Below are 24,162 nucleotides of genomic sequence, written 5' to 3'. Positions count from 1 at the left end.
AGTCGCTACTGTCTAGTGTTTACCACTTGTGGAGGCAAGAGGTATAACTTTATATTTTGAGGTTTGAATCGAATTGAGAAACAACTGGTGAAGCCAATTATAGCTGAAATTGATCGGAGAGGAGGTGCATACATATGCATTCCTAAGAAGTATTCTGCCAATGATAGAGCTCTTTGTGATGGGCTTGGTATCCATATGAATCCTATGTTTGTATAGATAGCCTTAGTCTATGTGATGAAGTTGTGATAGGTGCTTTAGTGTGTGTAGGTGTTGGTTTTTATGTTGAGCTGTATAAGCAGGGTGAGGAGCTTGCTGCCTGTTTTTATTTTGGTATTGTGAGCTTTAGTGTACTATCTAGTTTTTCTGTTAATAATATCAGCTTATTCAAATAAATAAATAAATAAAAATGTATGTCAATCAACTGTGCAGCATTACAGTGGGCTGCACGTTTAATGATGAGATGAAATAGCATCCCATTGTTTAACTATTCAAACTAGATCAAATTACTGACTATGTACTCCACTCCAACCTGACACACTTACGAAGAACTCTTCTTGCACCAAACTTCTGAAATTATCTGAAGCCATGTCAATCCAAAATCTGCAATGAGCACTCTGAGTTACAGCTAAGACCCTCTACCTTCCGACAGATTTTTATAGGACCTAGAAGGCCTTTCGAGTTTGGATATCTTTGCTAGAAATTACTAGTCTTGCCAATCCTACCACCAGTTGACACTTCAGTAGTAATAGAGGATATGAGAGACAGGTTATTCTTATATGATGAATAGCTTTCAGATTTTGTATCAAAACTCCTGGACCTTATTTTTGGCGAGTTCATTGATCTTGCTTTTGCCTTTGTAGATTCAGTTGCATTCATGTAAGTTGGAACAACAGGAGAGCTTAACAAAGAATTATGGTCTCTCAATGAGCATTGCCTTCTGTGATGGATAGATCCTCTGGGAACAAATGTTGGAGAATCCAATCCTTCCTACTTACTTTGTCCCTTAACATTTTTTAGATTAAGTTGCTTTCTTCCGTAGTCATATCTTTTTCTTAGAGTTGAAGTCAAAGCCGAGTCCAAATATTCAAGTTCTTTACTTTTGCTAATTTGTGTATCTACCCATTGGACCAACCAGTTCCTCCATCTTCCATTTATTATGTTTTGATCCGTATCTGCTGACTTCTGAAAAAAGTTTCAGTTGAAAAAATCAGTAGTTGAACCAAAACTTGAGAAATGTATAATCATAAGATTATAAAGCAAAAGGATCCTACCAGATGGCCTCTTTCCTACTCATAAACAATGCATCTGCCTCTTCCTTTGACAAAACACTATCATCCCAACTTCTTTAATTGTTTGTGTGTATCTGAAAATCATAACATTTTGCCACCCATAACTTAAAGGCAAAATAAGTTAAACACTATTAAGTAATGTAGTTAATTAGGCAGGCAGAAGACTAATGTTTTATAAAGTGAGAAATGAGAAACAGATTTTTTATGGGAGTTGTGTTGTTCACATTAGAACGAGTCAGTTCTTGCTGCATCCATACCTTGTTATCTTGTCTTTCCAATTCTGCAATTCTTTACTTTCATCATAGTTCCAAGTACCTTCCACCATTCCAAATCTTCTTGGGCAGGCCTGCAACCACAATGGACTGCAAGCACGTTAGGGTAGTTATAGGCTCATAGCTTGGCGTCTTACTGCTCTGCCTCTAATAATAGCTTGAGCCCGTAAACCTTTTCCTTGCCTGCAAAACCCCCATAGATGTTCATCAAAACTATGCAATCCTTGAGAACTAAAAAACAGGTCTAATTTAATTTGTGTGCGACAAATTCACGACATATGTTTTCCTTTTAGGCATTACTTTATAATATACAAAGTTTCCAACCTTTGTAAATTAGCAGAGAATAAACAGGAGTTAAGGAAGGAGATCTGAAATAAAGAGAGGCCGTTTAAACACACATGGTATCCCCGAAAGACAGATCGAATTCTAGTGGAAGCAAATTTATGGATTTACTGTCGACATTGATGGTTGGACCGAGGGGCTTCACCTTGAAATCTAATGACGAAAACTCTTCCACTTCATTTTCACATTGATGGCTAGATTCGGGCGTCTTTGGTGAACCAGACAACCTCGCAGCAACTTGAGCCGTTGTAATAGATGCAGCAGCAGCAGTAAGAGCATGGGCCACAGCAAGAGCAAGCTTGATCTGCTCTTCCCCTGCCTCACCTAGACTTCTTTCATTCAAGGATAATGGTGCAGTGAGTGAGGCTAACCTTTTGATCTTTAAGCCTCCAAAAATACATTTCCTTCTCTTACCCTGATAATGGTTCTAGCAGTGAGGAACAGAATCAAAGATCAAAACTGAACAAAAAGCAAATTATTTTACCTTGGTTGGTTTTGAGTTTTTCTTTCTGATAAAGAATTAAGAAACTCTTCATTATGTTGAACCAACTCGTCTTCTTAGCCATTGGACAACCAATGAATTACAGTGGTGTAAGAAGGTTCTGATTGATTGTGCAACTATTCTGGTAGGGTGATTTATGGGAATTCATACATGCATCAGTTCAGAAAAAGAAGTTAAAAGACCAATACCAATACAAAATACTATCGATTAGTAATGAAGCAGATTAGTCACTGAAATAATTTATAATTGACTTGCAAACTTCTACTCCATGTAAGATTTGAAAACTGGATAATAAGTAGAATAAGGCTGAACCTCAAAACCATTTTGCAGAAGCAATTATCAAGTTGCTCAAATTTCCATTAAATTAATGTTATGGCAATTGTACAGTAGTACTTTGTAGAATGTGAATGAAATTTAAAACAATTTCTTACTAATCTGCAAAATCACCTATTAGTGGTATTCAGCAAATCAAACAGAATTCACCATGTCAAGAAATTTATTTCTCTTCAATATGGATATTGATTCAGGGAGAAAGCCTTAAATTCTGGTCAAGAAGAGGAACAGTCTACGTAAAAGAGGAAGCTGTAGAATTGGCAAGCTAACAAGCATTTGAAGGATTTGTTGGGATTTGTTCAACCCAGAGTTTAGAAAATCACGAACGCAGCATAGAAATTTCTTACTTAACTGCTCAAATCTCCAAACTTGGTGGTGCACAGCAAAGGCTGCAAACCTCAGATCTGCTAGTAGTTACAACTGCAGCTACCACACCTTTAATAAGTGCATGGGTTGAGCTTTCATGAATTGCCTGAGGAAGTACTATGGATTTCTTTTTAGCCATTAAACTATAACAGTGTACCACAATTTGGTTCCTCATTTGATCATTGCAAATACAGCATACACCTTGCACGCTTCCCTTTTTTTACTGACTTCAACTAAAATCCAAAATTTGGTTCCCTATTTGATCTTAAATTCAACAAATCATTTCCAATTTTAGACAGGAGGTTTAAAGCTACATTTAGGGAATGATTCCCAGCCATTGCTTCTTGAAAGAATGTGGCCATGTGCTTGCAGTAATTAAGAGCTTGAGAAGCATCGATAGCCTTTCCTTCAAGCATGGCTCTACAATACTGCATTTCCAAATAGCCCAAAGAATGGCTCCAATTACAACAATGAAAGAATAATAAAGATCAATATCCAAAGAGCATCTCTCCACCCAAATAGGAGCCAATTAGTACTAAAATGAGCTCCAGTGGGAGCACTTTAGGATAGATTTCTAACCAGGTAAAAAATATAAATTGCAGAGAATATGAATCAATATTGCATGCAATATAAGAATTTAAAATAAAATAATTATTTCTATTCCTTTATTTAATAATAAAATTTTAACATTTAAAGGAAATTCTGATATTTATGGACTTACAGTTATGAAATACCTGCCATTTGTAGCACAGGTGACAATGCTTTGATCAATCTATGCAAGACACAATATTTTTTTGAAATGACATTTTGTGCACATCCAATGATCATCGTGTTGCAAAACACAATATGTAGCCTGTAATCATCAAATCACAGCTGATAGCCAACCCAATAATTCAAATAAATTACTATGTATAAGAGGTATTAATGAGGTGAAATTTCAATCATGATAAAATACCTCTTTTAGGTATTTTATCATACAGTTGTGTGCCCAAGCATATAGGGTTCGTATAATTCAAATAAATTACTAACCATAAGAGATATTGATGAGGTAAAAAGAAGTTGAACATATGGTAACCAAAATTTAACATACCTCCACGTTTTGAAATTCCAATAGAAGGTTTATCAGGTCAGAAGCTAGTCTCTGCTGCAACAATGCAAGAATTAGCTTGGGTTGGGGTTTGAATTGTTGAAATTATATTGTATTTTAAATACAAACACAGAGGATTTTGTTGTGTTCAGATTTGAACATGTAAATATGTAATGATCAATATTATGAAACCAATTAATGTTGTACCTGGAAGGAGTAAATATCTAAACTTTTTTCCTCTATGTTTTGCGCAATTATTGCTGCTCCTCCTCCTATAATGAAGTGGCCAAGATCAACATATGTTATAGAATGTCTAGATCATTTATATCATACTAATATTTGGTGGGTGCACATTTTAAGGAAACAATGATATTAATGGACATGGTTATAAAATACCTGCCATCTGCAGAACATGTGACAATGCTTTGATCAATTTGCTGCTATGATTAGAGTTAAAAGTTGACATAAATTTGCTGTCAGTACCAAATTCCTGAAATATGTTTCCTTCTTACAGGCAGAACTATATCATATACATAGTTTCCAAAACATGTCAATTAGCAGAGATTAAATAAACTTAGAGGAAGGAGATATGAGATAGAGAGACCTTCTTTAAACTCACAAGGTAAACCCCTAAAGGCAGACTAAATTCTGGTGGCAGCAAATTCATGGATTTCTCTCTCATGCATTGATAGTTGCACTGAGGGGCTTCACCTTGAACTCTAATGACTGAAAACACTATCTATTCATTTACACATTGATGGTTATATTGAGGGGTGCTGGTGAACTGGACAATCTCAGCATCAACTAGAGCAGTTGTAACAGCTGCTTCAGCAGCAGCAGTGGCGGCATGGGCTACAGCAAGAGCATGCTTGATCAGCTCTTCCTCAACCTCACCTAGACTTCTTTCATTTAATGATGATGGTGCAGTGAGCGAGAATAACCTTTTGATCTTAAGCCCTCCAAAAATCCATTTCCTTCTCCTTTCCTAATAATTGTTCTAGAAGTGGGGAGCAAAATCAAAGACCAAAACTGAACAAATAAGCAAATTTCTTTACCGTTTCTTGTTTTGAGTTTGTCTCTCTTATAAAGAACCTCTTCAATATGTTGAACCAGCTCTTCTTCTTACCATTGGAGAACCAATAAATTTCATTGGTCTAAGAAGGTTCTGATTGATTCTGCAACTTTGCTGGTAGGGTGGTTTCTGGTAGTACATACATGCATCAATTCAGAAAAAGAAGTTAAAAGACCAGTACCCATACATAATACTATTGATTAGTAATGGAGCAGATTAGTCAGTGAACTAAATGACAATTGATTTGTAAACTTTTACTTCATGTAAGATTTGAAAAATGGATGTTAATAAGAATAAGGCAGAACCTCAAAACCACTATACAGAAGCAATGGTCTAGTTTCTCAAATAGCCAATAAATTAATGCTTTGGAAATTGTACATTTGTACAGCTTTGTAGAATGTGAATGAAATTTAATAATTTCTTACCAATTTGCAATATCATCTATTAGTGGTATTCAGCAAATCAAACAAGATTCACCACATCAAGAAATTCATTTTCTCTTCAACATGGATACTAAGTCAGAGACAAAGCCTTAAATTCTGGTCAAGAAGAGGACCAGTCACCATGAATTGATCAAAAATTTGGTTCCCTCTCTGATCTTAAATTCAACAAATCGTTTCCAATTGTAGACAGGAGGTTTAAAGCTACATTAGGGAATGATTCCCAGCTATTGCTTCTTGACAGATTGTAACCATGTGGTTTCAGTTATTAAGAGCTTGAGAAGCATTGACAGACTTTCCTTCGCATGGCTCTATAACACTGCCTTTCCAAATAGCCCAAAGAGTGGCTGCAATTACAATAATAATAGAATAAGAAAGATCAGTATCCAAAGAGCATCTCTCCACCCAAATAAGAGCCAATTAGTACCATAAAATGAGCTCCAAGGGGAGCTCTTTAGGGTAGATTTCTAACCAGTTAAAAACAAAACATTGCAGAGAATATGAATCAATAATGCATGCAATATAAGAAGTTAAAATGAAATAACTATTACTATTCAATTATTTAATAATAAAATTTTAACATTTACATGAAATTTGGATATTTATGGACTTACAGTAATGAAATACCTGCCATCTGCAGCACAGGTGACAATGCTTTGATTAATATTTGTTTGAAATGACATTTTGTGCACATCCACTGATCATCAGGTTGCAGAACACGATATGTAGCCTGCAATCACCAAATCACAGTTGATAGCCGATCCAATAATCAATATATATATATAAAAGTAGAGACCTCATTTTGTGAGGGCCTAAGCTTTTGCCAAGTGGCACCTCCTATGAAGTTTCTCTACAATCATCCAACTCTCCCATTAATTAATTGAGTTTACACCACAACTCTCTCTCTTCTTCATGTCTTTTAGTATACCAAATGTTTTAGTTTTTTCTTTTTTAATAAAAAGGGAGACTAATAACAAGTGAGATCGAGATAGATAACCTTATAGTATTTCTATTGCCTAAATTACACTAATCCATATCTTTTATTTATTATAATCATTATTATTTATTTTATTCTATGGAAATCCTTATTATTTTATGGTGATGAATTTACATACAAACATCTCATAAACAAAGTTTCCCTCCTCTGTTAGTCTTTTGTTTTTTTTTTTAGTATGACAAGTTTTTACGTTAGTTATATAAAAAGTTTCTACCTATATGATTGTGTAGATGCATTAATCACAACTTGCCTCCAAAATAACGTTTTGGTTTTTGCCTTTTTGTTTTCAGATTTGCATATTATCAAAACTTTGCTATAATGATTAATGTAGGATTCTAGACCTTTGACTCCCCAACCTCTCACGCTTTGCCTTCCCCTCTCAACTTTGACCATATGCTTCCATTCTCTTTCTCTCTTAAAAAAAAAAAAAAAAAAAAAAAAACCTTTAATAGTAAAATTTCCTAAACTATTGCTACTCTCAAATTTTGTTTCCATACTTATAATTTTTTAAAACACCGGGCCAATGGAAGAAACTTATTGCTCTTGTGATCTTTTGTTGTAGCCAGTGGCTATCCATCGCATATTAAGTGACCTTGACATGTATGAATTCAAGTTATCTTTTGTTACTTTCAAAAATTCATTTCTTCACTTACAATCGGTAGGGTTAAGATCGTGAGATTCTGTGTTTTGCTATTTTCTTTTATAGGTTGTGTTATTGTGTATATCGATTTCCAAAAGATGCTTGAAGTCTAGAACTGAGAAGTCGATAATTGTTTATTTAGTGTAAAAGTCTCATTGTCATTATCCTTTCAAAATTGTTTAATCTTAGCATATGACTTGAGTAGACTGGTCTTTTCAAAATAAACAAAAGTTAAACATGTTGTAAATCATAAATTGGATTATAGGGATCAAGCAGTTATCATCTAGGTTTTTTTTTTTTAATACAAAATAAAAATCCTACTCTAACCAAATCTAAGTGTATATGTGTGTGAAGCTCTCTTTTGGAGACTTTAGCCCCGACCCTTGCCCCCATACATCATACCCCACCCCATAAGTACTAATATTTGTGGAGTGACCATCATACCAAGGGTGTGCGGTGGTACGGTGGAGGGGATTTAGTCAATGGCAATTGAATTTGCAGAGGAAAAGTAACACAACTATTCAATTTGCATTAGACTCCAAAGCTTCTTTCTCAAGTAAGTTTCTTGATATTTCAATGAAGAAATACAAATTGACGTTTTTCCTACAATGAATTGAGTTTTGGGTTAATGGTTTTTTTTTTTTTTTTTTGAGTTTTGGTTTAATGGTGATTGTATAATTCTATATGTTGTGTGTACTTTCTTTTCTATGAATTTCAATAATGTATGAATTGATGATTTTAGCATTTGGTTCATTAAGGTTTTTTTTTTTTTAATTCTAAATTTCATTTCTATTTCATTATTTTGTTAGCTTTTGTTACTTTTTATAATGAACTCATTACTAACACAGTTCTATAACAATTATGATATAATATATGTACAACATTCTCCAAACTTATCTTATATAAAATATTATAATATTATCTGTGCATCGCACGGGCAACTTACTAGTTCAAATAAATTACTATGTATAAGAGGTATTAATGAGGTAAAAATTCAAACATGATACAATACCTCTTTTAGGCATTTTATCATGCTACTATGTGCCCAAGCATATAGGGTTCGCATAATTCAAATAAATTACTAACTATAAGATTTACTGATGAGGTAAAAAAAAATTGACCATACGGTAATGAAAATTTAACATACCTCCACGTTTTGAAATTCCAATAGAAGGTTTATTAGTTCAGAAGCTAGTCACTGCTGCAGCAATGCAAGATTTAGCTTGAGTTGGGGTTTGAATTATTGAAATTATATTGTAGTTTAAATACAAACACAAAGGATTTTGTTGTATTCAGATTTGGACATGTAATTACGTAATGAGCAATGTTATGAAACCAATTAAATATCTGAACTTTTTTCCATTCTGTTTATTGCTGCTCCTCGTTCTCTAATGAAGAGGTCAAGATCAACATAAGTTATGGAATAGTCTAGATCATTTATATCATTCTAAAATTTGGTGGGTACACTTTTAAGGAAACAATGATATTAATGGACTTAAAGTTATAAAATACCTGCCATTTGCAGCAAAGGTGACAAAGCATTGATCAATCTATGCAAGGCATGACATATGTTTGAAACGACATTCTGCACAAGCATAGTACTTAAAGGGCCCTGCCGTTCTTTGCACATTTACTGATAACCTACAATCATCAAATCACAGCTAATAGCCAAGCTAATAATTGAAACAAATTACAAAGTATATGAGATATTAATGAGGTAGTAAAAAATTTCAAACACTATACAATATCTCTTTTAGGCATTTTATTGAATAGCTGCCTGCCTGAGCATAAAGTGTTCACATAATTCAAATAAATTACAAACTATTTGACTCTAAAATTTCAGAGTGCCAGAAGTTCAATTGTTAAAAGAGGAAAATAATTAAATTTAACTTACCTCCATGTTTTGAAAGTCCAATATAACGTTTAGCGGTTCAAAAGCTAGTCTCTGCTGCAACACTGCAAGAATTAGCCTGGGTTAGGGTTTGAATTATTAAAATTGTATTGTTCATATACAAACATAGAGGATTTTGTTGTATTTTGCTTTTGATGTCAACAATGTAATGAGAAATATTATGAAACCAAATAATGTTGTACCTGGAAGGAAGGAGTAACTATTATGAGTAAATATTGCTCTTTGTTTTACAATTTTTTTTTTTATTGCTGCTCCTCCTCCAACTCATAGACAGACCTCCTATCAATCAGAATGCAAGGGACGTTGGCTATCTTGGACCACTCTCGCCCGTCTTTCTTGCAGTGTTGTTTCAGCAATGGACACCCGACAATATTAAGTCGCAGAAGCGAGGGAGGTAGGCCCTTCTCTGGGAGGGATGCGAGTTTAGGGCAATGTAAGATGTCCAATTGTTCAAGAGCAGAGAGATTTTGAAAGCCCAAAGAAGATAGAATTACTATATTTGGAATGCTCCAAATCGTTAGCCGGGTAAGAGAGGAAGGAAGCATCATCGTCAGCTTCCCATCTTGCTCATCTGGAAACGACTGCCAATCTGGAATTCCACCATCAATACGGAGTGATGTGAGAGAGGTTAGTCTGTGCAATCCCCACACAGTTACTTGCTTATAGATATTCTCCCCGGTAAATGAGAGTGATGTTAGACTGGTGGGGTAACCCTCTTCTGGAAAGTATATGACGCTTGGACAATCGACGATATGAAGAAAATTGAGGTTTGGCATGCAGTTGGGCCAAACCTCCAGTTTCTCACAGTCATGGATCAAAAGCTCTCTCAAGCTGGTGGGGAATAACCCTCCATCTGGGAAGGAAACAAAACTAGGGCAGCTCCATATCTCGATGTTATTGAGGTGGCAGAGTTTGTGTAGGCCCACCGGTAAGGATTTCAACTTTGCACACCTTTCGATTTGAAGATATTCAAGAGACGCATTGTTGGGTAAGTTGTTCGCTATTGACTCCATCTTTGGACAGTTGGCTACAGAAAGGTATTTAAGAGCTGTAGGTAACTCATTTTTTGATGATAAGGATGTGAGCTCTATGCATGACCAAATCTGAAGGCGTTTAACCATGGTAGGTAGGTCGCCACTTGATGATAAGCATTTTAGAGATGGACAGTGCCGAATAGACAAGTCCTCAAGAAGAGAAGAAGAATTAGAAGAAGCCTCTCCCTTATCTGCCAAAAACTGCAAATTCTCACAATCTCTTATATTTAGCGTTTTCAAATTTTGAGGCAACTGACCTCTTGAAATCAATGTCAAAGAATTACATCTCGAAATGCTTGCCTTTTCCAAACATGTACAATTAGAGATTGACAAGGATTTCAAACCACTACAACCCTCAATATTTAGTGTCCTTAAAGTAGATGTCAAGCTGATGTTGACAAGGCTTGAGCAACCTCTTACATCCAGCGTTATAAGGGATTTGAATTCATCCTGCCACAAAGATATTAGCTCCTTACAATTATCTATCGTAAGATTTTCTACCTTAGCTAACCCATGCATGAACTCCTCGGTCAAGCTTTTCACATATGGAATAGAAAGAATAGTTGACTTTGGAAAGCATAACTCATCTGTACTTTTGCTCACCACCCCTTTACATCCCTGAATTTCTAATGCATGAAGCTTTGGGAAGTTTGGAATTGAAATGTCCAATTGCTCACATCCATTAACAGAAATTTTTTCCAGTAATGGAACATGGTGTGGCAATTTTCCTTGCAATTTAGGGCATTGAGAAATAGAAAGCTCACGCAACAGAGGGAATTCTTCGTACTCAACTTTGCATGGAATCCAATCTTTCCATTCTTGCATATCCTTAAAGCAAAGTGACTCTAAGGATGGAAAAGGTTTTGGGCAATCTTTCCCATAAAACTCAAGACCAATGATTTCCACTGCAGACAATCCTACAAGGGCAAGGTCTCTCAAGGATGGTAATTGTCCAATTGCAGGTAAGGATGTGCATTTCTTGCACCTCTCAATCCTTAGAAGCACCATATTAGAAAATGACGGATGTCCAAACCAAGTTGGAAATTTCGCTCCAACATAGCCATCAATTGAAATTTCTTTCACTGTTGTCCAAGGTCGAAGCATCTCAAGAATATCTAGACTAGATCTTGCAACTTGTAAATCATCAAGCCCAGGTTTCCATTTCATCACTAATGCATCTAAATTCTTCTTACCAATTAAATTGGCCCTTCGTGCATCCTCAACATCAAGAACATTCTCTAAATTTGAAATGCGAAGTGTCCCCCTAAGAGAGTCCAAGTTCATCAAGTCTCCTATCTTAGATGCGGTATCTTTCCCCACAACAAAATTAGATAATGTTTGTAGGCTCTTTAATTCTTTTATTCCTGCTGGCATTTCTCTAATTAAATCCACATCAGTAATATCAAGATGTCTAAGATTGAGTAGATTCCCAATTTTCTCTGGTAACTTTATAAGGCGGTTACAACCTTTCAATAACAACGTCTGCAGGTTGTACAAAGAAGTTGTGGATTCTGGTAAACTTGTAATCCTAGTATTAGAAAGGTTTAAGTATCTTAGATGTTTCAAATCACCGATTGAACTTGGTAGCTCAACGATTTCATATCCACATAAAGATAATACCCTTAAGCATCTTAATTGTGGTAGCCAACAATTAGGAATGTAGTTTGTTAAGTAGCCCCAGTCCTTTAATGGTAGCGGTAGGAAGGTTCGTAAATGCATATCTTTGGGGAAGTCTTCAAACTTTTTCATGCCTTCAAAAATACTTCGAATGTAAGAGAAATGACGTACCTTTGTAGAAATCTCAAATTGCTTATCCAATATGTTTTCCAATCTATAGCACAAGCCTCTTGCTGCCCATTGAGCTAAATCATTGATAAGATCATGCATGACAAAGACTGATCCATTGTTGCTTGATTGTTGAAAAAATGATCTCCTAAGTAGATCACGAAAACACTCATTACCATGATCCTCCATTGGCTTGTTTCCCTTTGTTTCTTGGAAAAAACCTTCTGCGATCCATAGCAAAACTAATTCTTTCTCCTCAAACTCATAATCTTTTGGGAATAGTGAACAATAAGCAAAGCACCTCTTTAAATGTGAAGGGAGATATTGGTAGCTTAATTTAAGAACTGAAAAAATACTGCTCTTCTCCTCTGGAATATCCCAAATCTTGCTATCTAACACATCTTTCCACTGGTCATGATCATGTTTAGTGCGTAAAAGGCCTCCAAGTACTTTTGCTGCCAAAGGTGAGCCTTTACACTTGTCTAAGATTTTTCTACCAATTTCTTCAAGTTTTGGATGTGCAGTAAAATCAGTTGCCCCCACTGCATGTTGGGTAAATAAATGCCAACAAGCATCATTTGACAATTCTTTCAACTCATAAGCTGGGGTAGTTCCCATTGTTGATGAAACATCATAATTCCGAGTTGTGACAATAATCTTACTTCCTGAAGCCCCAAATTCAAATGGACTACGTAGCTTAGTCCAGTCATCGTAGTCTTCATTCCAAACGTCATCCAAAATGAGCAAAAACTTCTTACCAGACAATTTCTCCTTCAATTTGACTTGTACTAAATTTAAATCATTAGCATCACAATGCTCAAAAGTGACAGATTGTAGAATTGCTTTAGTCACCCTTATAATGTCAAAATCTTCAGAAACACAAGCCCATGCTTTCAAATCAAAATAACGGCTCACCTCATCGTCATTGTAGACTAGTTGGGCAAGAGTTGTCTTACCCAACCCTCCCATACCAAGTATGGGAATCACAGAGAGTAGAGCATCACTTGATTCACCACTCAGCAACAACTTAACAATCGCCTTTTTATCTTCATCCCTGCCATAAACATGACCTTCACTCACCAGAGATGTAGTGGGCACCCTTGATCTTTTTGTTCTAGTCCTCCCTTCAGCACAGTCTCTCAATTCCAGAGCATTCTTCTGTGTCACAATTTCTTGCAACCTTGTATTGATTTCTTTAATCTTGGACCGCATGTTGACATCGAACATGATAGTACTTGGATTCAAACGCACACAACAAGCAGGGATGAACTTTCGTACCTTACTTGTGCTGGGTTCTTCTGCATTCAACTTACGTCGCAAAGCTTCAGTAGCAAACTCGTCCAAGATGTCATCCGCATCATAAGCCAAGTCTTCAAGCTCATCCAGCCAGTTCTTCACGGACTCCTTTGTCATCTGTTTCTCTTCTGCATCATCCAGAACTTCGCGGATTTTCAGTAACATTGTCTTCCACTTCTTGAGGTCTGCATGAACTTGCTCTTGCTGAAAGATCTTCAACAAATCAGAGGAGCTTAACTTGCCAAACAGCACCTCAAAGAAAGCTGATAGAGCAGCCTCTCCAATCACTGACATGATTTGCTTGTGGGAAAGAAGGAAATAGAGGAAATGAAATGAAGTAACCAAAGGGACAATCCTCAGAAAATTGGGTTAGGAGTGAAGAGATTAACTTTGTTATGTGAAAGTTCAAGAACTCTGGTATAGTTATTTCTCAATTGGTGGTGTGGCTGTATTCTTCACCCTTCACAGTTTCAAAAGTGATATTAAGAATAAAGTTACCTAAAGAGTAAAGGGCGTCAATCTTGACTGCATTATTGATAGGAAGGAATCAAATGCATAAAGGAAGATAAAGCAGACCACGCCAAGAATGAGTATGATTGCATTATTGGTAGCTTTAGTAAGTGCTCAACAGTACACTTATGGAATCAGCATATTCTGAAAGATGATTTGGGCCCAACTCCCTCTGGTCCGGTCCACCAAGTGGGTCTTCTTCTACAAAGTTTGGGCCTCCTTTGTTTTCTTTTTGTTGCAGAGGGTTTGAGGTGTCAATGTTAGAAGGGTTTTGTTGGGGTGTTTGTGTGTACTGAAGAATCAATTAGTTCTATCTCCAGCACAATTCTGAAGAGGCTTACTTTATTCTACTGCTTTATTAGTATTCACAAATAGTATTAGTGCTCAAGACTTTTGAAATGCAACCATGATTAATGCCACCTTCTGGAATCAGATAAACTGATAAAGTGATTGAGTTGATTAATATGTTGGTAGGAAGTTCTTGTAAAAAAATAGAGTGTGTAATACATAAACTTAGTGTATTATTGATAAATTTGATATGCATTAATTCCATCACTAGCTTCGTTTATATATACACAAGGAAGCATCACTAAAAATAGCTAAACCAGACTAACGAACTAGTTTGATATAATTCTAAAATATTTGATTAGATTCGTTAGATTAAATGATTAAAATCACCATTTTATAACATCTTAACTTTTGAGATAATAGATAATTTATTGAGGTCAGGCTCCATTATGTGCACAGTCTAGTGTAAATTATGAAATAGTAAAAAATAAGGTAGTAAAAGGTTTGGTATAATGCTGAAATATTTGATTAGATTTGTTAGATTACATGATTGAATTCACCATTTTCTAGCATCTTAAACTTTAAGACAGTAGAAAATTTATCAAGGTCAAGGCTCCATTATGTGCAAAGTCTAGTGGAAATTATGGAATGGTAAAAAAAATAAGGGAGTAAAAGGTTTGGTGTAATGCCTTCCCTGAAAAGGAGGTCTCCAGCCACACCTTCTAGTACAGCAAGTCAGCAACCATGTTATGACTTTCACTCCAGTCACTAACCCTGCCTCCAAATATTTCAATGGCTGTTTTGTTTCTCCATTCTCTAGTGTCCTAAACAACTGGCTTAAAACAAAATCATAAAGTTACATCTATGGATAAAACCTTAATTTTAATGCCAGTTAGCTTAGAATTTGCTCAATTATAGTTGTGATAAGAAAAGAGACTATCTATGTGTCAATCAACTGTGTAGCATTACTGTAAGCTACTCACTTAATAATGAGATGAAGGGTCCGTTTGGATAGAGCTTATTGCTGAAAACTGAAAACACTATACCAAAATAATTTTTAAATGTGTGAATAGTGTCGTGGGACCCATTTTTAATAAAAAAAATTCTGTAAAGTGAAGTTTGTGGGTCCCATGAACAGTACACGGGACCCACAAATGTGCTGAAAAGTCAGCAAAATGCGGCTACTGTTCATGCACAGTGCATGAACAGTAGCCTTTGTCCCCTGACCCGTACAGCAGCAGAAGAAGAAAAAAAAAAAAAAAAAAACGCAAAACGCAGCAGACGCGGACGCATAAGCTGTATCCAAACTCAGCTGAAATAGCATCCCATTATTTAACTATTTAAACTCTATTAAATTACAGACTATGTTCTCCCCTCCAACCTAACACACTAACCAAGATCTCTTCTTAAACCAAACATCTGAAATTATCTGAAGCCATGTCTATCCCAAATCTGCAATGAGCACTCTGAGTTAAAGCTGAGATCCTTTACCATCTGTCTGGATTTTATAGGACCTGGAAGGCCTTTCAAGTTAGGAGATCTTTGTTGGTAACCATTAGTCTTGCCAATCCTGCCACTACTTGGCACTTCAGTAGTCATAGAAGATATGAGAGACAACTTATTCTTATATGGTGAATAGCTTTCAGAGCATGTATCGAAATTCCCCAGCCGTGTTTTTGGTGAGCTCATTGATCTCGCTTTTGCCTTTGCAGATTCAGTTGCAGCCATGTAAGTTGGAACAGGAGAGCTTGACAAAGTATTATGATCTCCCAATGAGCATTGCCTCCTATGATGAATTGATCTTTTGGGAACAAATATTGGAGAATCCAATCCTTCAAAATTATTGTGTCCCTTAACATTTCTTAGCTTAAGTTGTCTTCTTCCACAGTCATCTGTTTGTCTTGGATTTGAAGTCAAAACTGAGTCCTAATCTTCAAGTTCTCTACTTTTAGTAATTTGTGTGTCTACCCATTGGTCCAACCAGTATCTCCATCTTCCGTTTACCTTGTTTCGATCTGTTTCTGCTGACTTCTGAATAATTTTTCAGTTGAAAGTATCAGTAATTGAACCAAAACATGAAAAATATATAATCAGAAGATTATAGAACAAAAGGAGCTTACCCGATGGCTAAACCAGTATTCCTTTATTCGTTCTCTCTTATTTATGGCCTCTTTCTTACTCATAAATAATGCATCTGCCTCTTCCTTTGACAATACACTATCATCCCACCTTCTTTGATTGTTTGTGTCTAACTGAAGATGATAACATTTTGCCACCCAAAAGTTAAAGACAGAATAACTCTTATGCTATTAATTAGACCAGCAGAAGACTAATGTTCTAGAAAGAGAGGAATGGGATACAGATTTTTCTTTTTCATCAGAGTTATGTTGTTCACATTAGAATGAGTCAGTTCTTTCTGCATTCCATACCCTTGTTATCTTGTCTTTCCAATTCTGCAATTCTTTACTTTCATCATAATTCCAAGTGCCTTCCACCATTCCAAATCTTCTTGTGCTGGCCTGTGACTAAATATTTACAATAGACTGCAAGCGCTTTAGGGTAGTTATAGCTTGGCGTCTTACAGCTCTGCCTCGAATAATAGCTTGGAGTTTCACAATTCCCCTCAATGTCTGAAAACTCTTTCACTTCATGTTCACATTGATAGTCAGATTGAGGGTTTCCAGTGAACTCAACAAACCTTAGCAGCAACTTGAGCGGTTGTAACAGCCACTTCATCAGCAGAAGTGGAGGCAAGTCATTTTACCTTTGCTGGCTTTGAGTTTGTCTCTCTAATAAAGAACCTCTTCATTATGTCGAACCAGCTCTTCTTCTTAGCCATTGGGAACCAATAAATCACATTGGTCTGCAACTGTGCTTGTACGGTTTCTGGTAGTACATATATGCATCAGTTTAGAAAAAGAAGTTAAAATACCAATAACAATGGCGAGTTTCTCTGCGCTTTCTCTTCTTTGCTTTTTTTCTTGCCCTTGTTGGATTTGGATTTGGATTTGGATTTGTTAGGGTTTCCGTTGCTGGGATTTTTGGTGGGTTTTTTTCGCCGTCGAGCCACCGCTATCGAGTTGAAGCAGATCTCTCACCGTCGCCGGCGACCTGGAACAAACAAGATGGAGAGGGTCGGTGCGCTTTGTTTGTGGGTTTTCAACAAGTTTGTTTGTGGATTTTTGATTTTGGTGAATCACCCCACATAAAAACTCCTCAGAGGAATATGTAAATCTGTAAAGTAAATATATTTATATATTTATTATTGTCAAAAAAAATTAAAAGTAAAAAATAAATATGAAAAAAAAATAATGTGTGGATGATGTGAAGAATAAGATGGCTTAACAGAACCGTAGTATTTTTTTTAAATAGAATATAGATGAGATTAAGGTTTGGTGTAGTACTTACCAAGTGCAATATTTTTCAAGGAAATATATATAGCTAAAAAAAAAATGAAGCATACCAACAATGACAACTTTGTCTACCCAATGTCCTCACCTTAATTTTATTTTTATTTTTTAAAATTATCTTCACCTTAAATTATATAGATATGAGATGAGTTCAAATTACACATTTTTGAGATCGTTGATTTCTTTTATCTCTAAGGGTGAAAAAGCACACATGGTAATGTCATAATTATTCTCTAAAAATTAGTGATTTAGGTATTAACTATTCTTATTAAAAGGGAAAAATACTGCATTAACTCTTCTAAGATTATTGTCAAAAAAATTAATGATAAAAAACAAATATGAAAAGAATAATGACGAAGTGAAGAATAAGGTGAGTTAATAAATGAGTTTGCAAAATGGTAATCATGTTTATTAAAACAAAATAAAGACAATTTGGATTTACAATTTAATCTTGAGCATTTTATGAATGGTGGAGGCCTGAAAGTACATAATGCAAAGAGAAAGATGAGAGGAAGAAGATGATGATATGGAAGAGAATGAAGAGTTAATGTTGTGGTTTTTTTTTTTCTTTAATAAGAAGAGTTAAAGCCTAAATCACTAATTTCTATGAAGTAATAATGATATTACTATGAGTGTTTTTTGACCCTTAGATATCAATGTTTGCCTACAATTCTAGTATTACCCTTTTTTTAGAAGAAATTCTAGTATTACCTAAAGTTCCAAGAAACTTTCCACTCCTCCAATTGAAACTCTATTTATCTTATTATTTGTTAGTACGCTTTAATTAGGTGAACTATGTTATTTAAGTTTCAAGATATTTAAAATTGTAATCCTACCAAAATTTATTACCAAAAATTTCAAGATTATATATTTTTAATTATTTTAATAATCTATTATAAATTTTATTTTTATATAATAAAACTTGCACAATTCATATTGTCCCTAAGTTAAATTGCTCTTTGTGTATGTATATACATATATGTGTGTGTGCGCGCGCTACTGTTAATTTAGAGTTTTGACTATCTCACTTATGATAATTTTAGTAATTTTTTAACTATAATTTTTAATTAATTTGCATGGGTATATATTATTGTAATTCAAAAGTGGATCTAAGAAATTAGCCATTAATATCTAATTCTTATGATACAGTATCCCTCTCTCTTAATTTAATTTTATTATCATTATTTTTAAAAATCTTATGACAAAATCCTCAAGTGAACATTAGTAGGGAGAATATCTTAAATAAGAAGAGTATTTAAATTTGGTCTTTTCATTAGGAAGAATAGTTTAATGAGAGAACCGGAGACGTGGGGGGTTGATTCTCAATAACAATATAGAAAAAAGAGAGATGTGGGGGGTTAGGCAACAATCAATGACTCAACATTATAAAAGTGGCCACTTGCAAAATTGATTGGGTAATCAACGATTTGTGATTTTCTAGTGTTTCCAAAACCATTTTCATTGCAAGAGCTTAGTGAACAGTAATCCACTTGCCATGTGTCTAAGTTGTGTTAAAGTGTATGGTCATAAACTTTTTGTTGATTTTGTGCTAAAAACTTATGAAAGAGAGTGTTTGTGAGACTTTCATTTTTTTTTTCTTTATTCTTTTTAAAGTATGTTACAACTTAATTCAAACCAATAAATTTGGTTTAACCCAAAAGTCTTGTAGGTTAACCAACACCTCTCGATATTTCTTAAATCTCCCCTCCCATTGTAACTTTTGAATTATTCAACCAAAAAAAAAAACCAAAATTTTAGTGGTGTTCTCTTTTTTTTTTTTTTAGGTGGTCTTAATACACGCACCTACGCTTCAAAACGTGCTTCATATACACATGGTATGCTCCTTTTCCTCTAATTCAAGCACCTTGTGTAATGCTACCTCTTCTGGGTGGCAAAAACGGTTTTGTCTTTAGTTTTTGTTTGTGTATATGGGCTTAGTAGGTTGCACATAGTTATCCATTGGCATTGAGCTAGAAAAAAAAAAAACTCTCATAGAACCCAAACCCCAATGAACTTAAAAGAGCTCTTTTACTGTCAGTGTCTAAAACAAAAAAGCCCAGGGGCGAGAATTTTATTTTACTTCCTGATAGTTTTTACCAACTCTATTTGTCATTGGATAGCAATATAACAAATGTGGAATTGCAACTCAAGACAGAATTGACATAAGGACCATTTCATCTGCAAAACTCTTTCACCAAAGTCAATTATGGTCGGCTACACTAAATGATCAAATTGTCTCGACATACTAAGATGTTGAGTGGTGCATGGTGCTCCATGTAGCCCAGACCATGCAAAATATAGCTAAATAGACTTAAGTTTGTGACACACAGAAAATCAAAGATAAAAAAAGGTCATGAAACATGTTTTGCAAAAAAATGTATTATGTTGAGAAGCAAGATTTGGTATAATGGTGAGAACTTAGCTTAGGCCAAGGCTCCATTATGTGCAAATCTGGTGCAACAGTAAATGAAGGTAGTTAAAGGAGGTGATCCAACCGCACCTTCTAGAACGACTACCTTGTTACAACTTTACTCCAGTCACTACCCCTGCCTCCAACTATTTCAGTGATTGTTTTGTTTCCCTAGTCTCTAGTGTCCTAAACGACAAACTTAAAACAGAATCATGGAGTCATGGTATTGATAAAACCTTAATTTTGATCCCAGTTTGCATAAAATTTTTCCAATTGTAGTTGTCATAAGAACAGAGACTAAGTATGTCCCTTTTCTAGAAGATGAGGAAGTGTACAAGACAATCTGTACCTTACCAGTGGGAAGAAGCTCTCAAGTGGGGTAAGGAGATGTTGAAGGACAAGTGTCTGATAGTTAGAGTGGGGAAAATTGCTATAGTTGCTACTGTCTAGTGTTTACCACTTGTGGAGGCAAGAGTTATAGCTTTATATTTTGAGGTTTGAATCGAATTGAGAAACAGCTGGTGAAGACAATTATAGCTGAAATTGATTGGAGAGGAGGTGCATACATATGCATTCCTAAGAAGTATTCTGCCAATGATAGAGCTCTTTGTGATGGGCTTGGTATCCATATGAATCCTATGTTTGTATAGATAGCCTTAGTCTATGTGATGAAGTTGTAATAGGTGCTTGAGCGTGTGTAGGTGTTGGTTTTTATGTTGATGTATAAGCAGGGCAAGCAGCTTGCTGCCTGTTTTCGTTTTGGTGTTGTGAGCTTCAGTGTACTATCTGGTTTTTCTGTTAATAATATCAGCTTATTCAAATAAATAAATAAAAATGTATGTCAAGCAATTGTGCAGCATTGCAGTGGGCTGCTCGTTTAATGATGAGATGAAATAGCATCCCATTGTTTAACTATTCAAACTAGATCAAATTACAGACTATGTTCTCCACTCCAACCTGACACACTAACCAAGAACTCTTCTTGCACCAAACTTCTGAAATTATCTAAAGCCATGTCAATCCAAAATCTGCAATGAGCACTTTGAGTTAAAGCTAAGACCCTTTACCTTCTGACAGATTTTTATAGGACCTAAAAGGCCTTTCGAGTTTGGATATCTTTGCTAGAAATTACTAGTCTTGCCAATCCTACCACCAGTTGACACTTCAGTAGTAATAGAGGATATGAGAGAGTTTATTCTTATATGATTAATAGCTTTCAGATTATGTATTGAAATTCCCGAGCCTTATTTTTGGCAAGTTCATTGATCTTGCTCTTGCCTTTGTAGATTCAGTTGCATTCGTGTAAGTTGGAACAACAGGAGAACTTAACAAAGAATTATGGTCTCTCAATGAGCATTGCCTTCTATGATAAATTGATCCTCTGGGAACAAATGTTGGAGAATCCAATCCTTCCTACTTATTTTGTCCCTTAACATTTTTTAGATGAAGTTGCTTTCTTCTGTAGTCATATCTTTGTCTTAGAGTTGTAGTCAAAGCCGAGTCCAAATATTCAAGTTCTCTACTTTTGGTAATTTGTGTATTTACCCATTGGACCAACCAGTGCCTCCACCTTCCATTTATTATGTTTTGATCCATATCTGCTGACTCATGAAAAAAGTTTCAGTTGAAAAAATCAGTAGTTGAACCAAAACTTGAGAAATGTATAATCATAAGATTATAAAGCAAAAGGATCCTACCAGATGGCCTCTTTCCTACTCATAAACAATGCATCTGCCTCTTCCTTTGACAAAACACTATCATCCCAACTTCTTTGATTGTTTGTGTGTATCTGAAAATCATAACATTTTGCCACCCATAAGTTAAAGGAAAAATAAGTTAAACACTATTAAGTAGTTAATTAGGCAGGCAGAAGACTAATGTTTTATAAAGTGAGAAATGAGAAACAGATTTTTTATGGGAGTTGTGTTGTTCACATTAGAATGAGTCAGTTCTTGCTGCATCCATACCTTGTTATCTTGTCTTTCCAATTCTGCAATTCTTTTTCTTTCATCATAATTCCAAGTACCTTCCACCATTCCAAATCTTCTTGTGCAGGCCTGCGACCAACATGGACTGCAAGCACTTTAGGGTAGTTACAGGCTTATAGCTTGGCGTCTTACTGCTCTGCCTCTAATAATAGCTTGAGCCCATAAACCTTTTCCTTGCCTGCAAAACCCCGATAGATGTTCATCAAAACTACGCAATCCTTGAGAACTAAAAAAACAGGTCTAATTTAATTTGTGTGCAGACAAATTCCTGACATATGTTTTCCTTTTAGGCATTACTTTATAATATACAAAGTTTCCAACATTTGTAAATTAGCAGAGAATAAACAGGAGTTAAGAAAGGACATCTGAAATAAAGAGAGGCTGTTTAAACACACATGGTATCCCTGAAAGGCAAATTTATGGACATCTAGTGGAAGCAAATTTATGGATTTCTGTCTGACATTGATGGTTGGACTGAGGGGCTCCACCTTGAAATCTAATGACAGAAAACTCCTCTACTTCATTTTCACATTGATGGCTAGATTGAGGTATGCTGGTGAACCAAACAACCTCAGCAGCAACTTGAACTGTTGTAATAGATGCATAAGCAGCAGCAGAAGCAGTAAGAGCATGGGCCACAGCAAGAGCAGGCTTGATCTGCTCTTCCCCTGCCTCACCTATACTTCTTTCATTCAAGGATAATGGTGCAGTGAGTAAGGCTAACCTTTTGATCTTAAGCCTCCAAAAAATCATTTCCTTCTCTTACCCTGATAATGGTTCTAGCAGTGAGGAACAAAATCAAAGATCAAAACTGAACAAATAAGCAAATTATTTTACCTTGGTTGGTTTTGAGTTTGTCTTTCTGATAAAGAATTAAGAAACTCTTCATTATGTTGAACCAACTCGTCTTCTTAGCCATTGGACAGCCAATGAATTACAGTGGTGTAAGAAGGTTCTGATTGATTGTGCAACTATTCTGGTAGGGTGATTTATGGGAATTCATACATGCATCAGTTCAGAAAAAGAAGTTAAAAGACCAATACCAATACAGAATACTATCGATTAGTAATGAAGCAGATTAGTCACTGAAATAATTTATAATTGACTTGCAAACTTCTACTCCATGTAAGATTTGAAAACTGGATAATAAGTAGAATAAGGCTGAACCTCAAAACCATTTTGCAGAAGCAATTATCGAATTGCCCAAATTTCCATGAAATTAATGCTATGGCAATTGTACAGTAGTACTTTGTAGAATGAGAATGAAATTTTAAAATTTCTTAACAATCTGCAAAATCACCTATTAGTTGTATTCAGCAAATCAAACAAGATTCACCATGTCAAGAAATTTATTTCTCTTCAATATGGATATTGATTCAGAGAGAAAGCCTTAAACTCTGGTCAAGAAGAGGAACAGTCTACGTAAAACAGGAAGCTGTAGAATTGGCAGGCTAACAAGCATTTGAAGGATTTGCCTGGGATTTGTTCAACCCAGAGTTTAGAAAATCACGAACGCAGCATAGAAATTTCTTACTTAACTGCACAAATCTCCAAACTTGGTGGTGCACAACAAAGGCTGCAAACCTCAGATCTGCTAGTAGTTACAACTGCAGCTACCACACCTTTAATAAGTGCATGGGTTGAGCTTTCACGATTTGCCTGAGGAAGTACTATGGATTTCTTTTTAGCCATCAAACTATAACAGTGTACCACAATTTGGTTCCTCATTTGATCATTGCAAATACAGCATACACCTTGCACGCAACTCTCCCTTTTTTTACTGACTTCAACTAAAATCCAAAATTTGGTTCCCTATTTGATCTTAAATTCAACAAATCAATTCCAACTTTAGACAGTAGGTTTAAAGCTACATTTACGGAACGATTCCCAGCCATTGCTTCTTGAAAGAATGTGGCCATGTGCTTGCCGTAATTAAGAGCTTGAGAAGCATCGATAGCCTTTCCTTCAAGCATGGCTCTACAATACTGCATTTCCCAATAGCCCAAAGAATGGCTCCAATTACAACAATGAAAGAATAATAAAGATCAGTATCCAAAGAGCATCTCTCCACCCAAATAGGAGCCAATTAATACTAAAATGAGCTCCAGTGGGAGCATTTTAGGATAGATTTCTAACCAGTTAAAAAATATAAATTGTAGAGAATATGAATCAATATTGCATGCAATATA

The 24,162-nt window shown here is 35.4% G+C and overlaps 1 protein-coding gene and 3 pseudogenes across 14 annotated transcripts in view; all 4 read right to left on the bottom strand.

The window, feature by feature from the left end:
* Positions 1-13,783, bottom strand: part of LOC142615028 (putative disease resistance RPP13-like protein 1) — a 71,953-nt gene extending 58,170 nt beyond the window's left edge. For all 14 annotated transcript variants that reach the window (XM_075787695.1, XM_075787694.1, XM_075787693.1 and 11 more), the window contains exon 1: positions 9,435-13,783. In XM_075787695.1, the coding sequence (XP_075643810.1) occupies positions 9,495-13,661 (4,167 nt within the window). In that variant the 5' untranslated portion in view covers positions 13,662-13,783 and the 3' untranslated portion in view covers positions 9,435-9,494. The remainder of the gene's footprint in view (positions 1-9,434) is intronic.
* LOC142616912 (protein IQ-DOMAIN 11-like) lies at positions 403-1,759 on the bottom strand (annotated as a pseudogene).
* A 1,701-nt stretch (positions 13,784-15,484) lies between the features above and the next one.
* On the bottom strand, positions 15,485-17,360 carry LOC142615034 (protein IQ-DOMAIN 11-like; annotated as a pseudogene).
* Positions 17,361-20,785: 3,425 nt separating this feature from the next.
* On the bottom strand, positions 20,786-24,137 carry LOC142615035 (protein IQ-DOMAIN 11-like; annotated as a pseudogene).
* Positions 24,138-24,162: the final 25 nt, after the last annotated feature.

Source organism: Castanea sativa, chromosome 11, assembly GCF_040712315.1.
Source record: "Castanea sativa cultivar Marrone di Chiusa Pesio chromosome 11, ASM4071231v1".
In the NCBI taxonomy this organism is placed as follows: Eukaryota; Viridiplantae; Streptophyta; class Magnoliopsida; order Fagales; family Fagaceae; genus Castanea; species Castanea sativa.
This window is presented reverse-complemented; position numbering and strand designations above follow the sequence as displayed.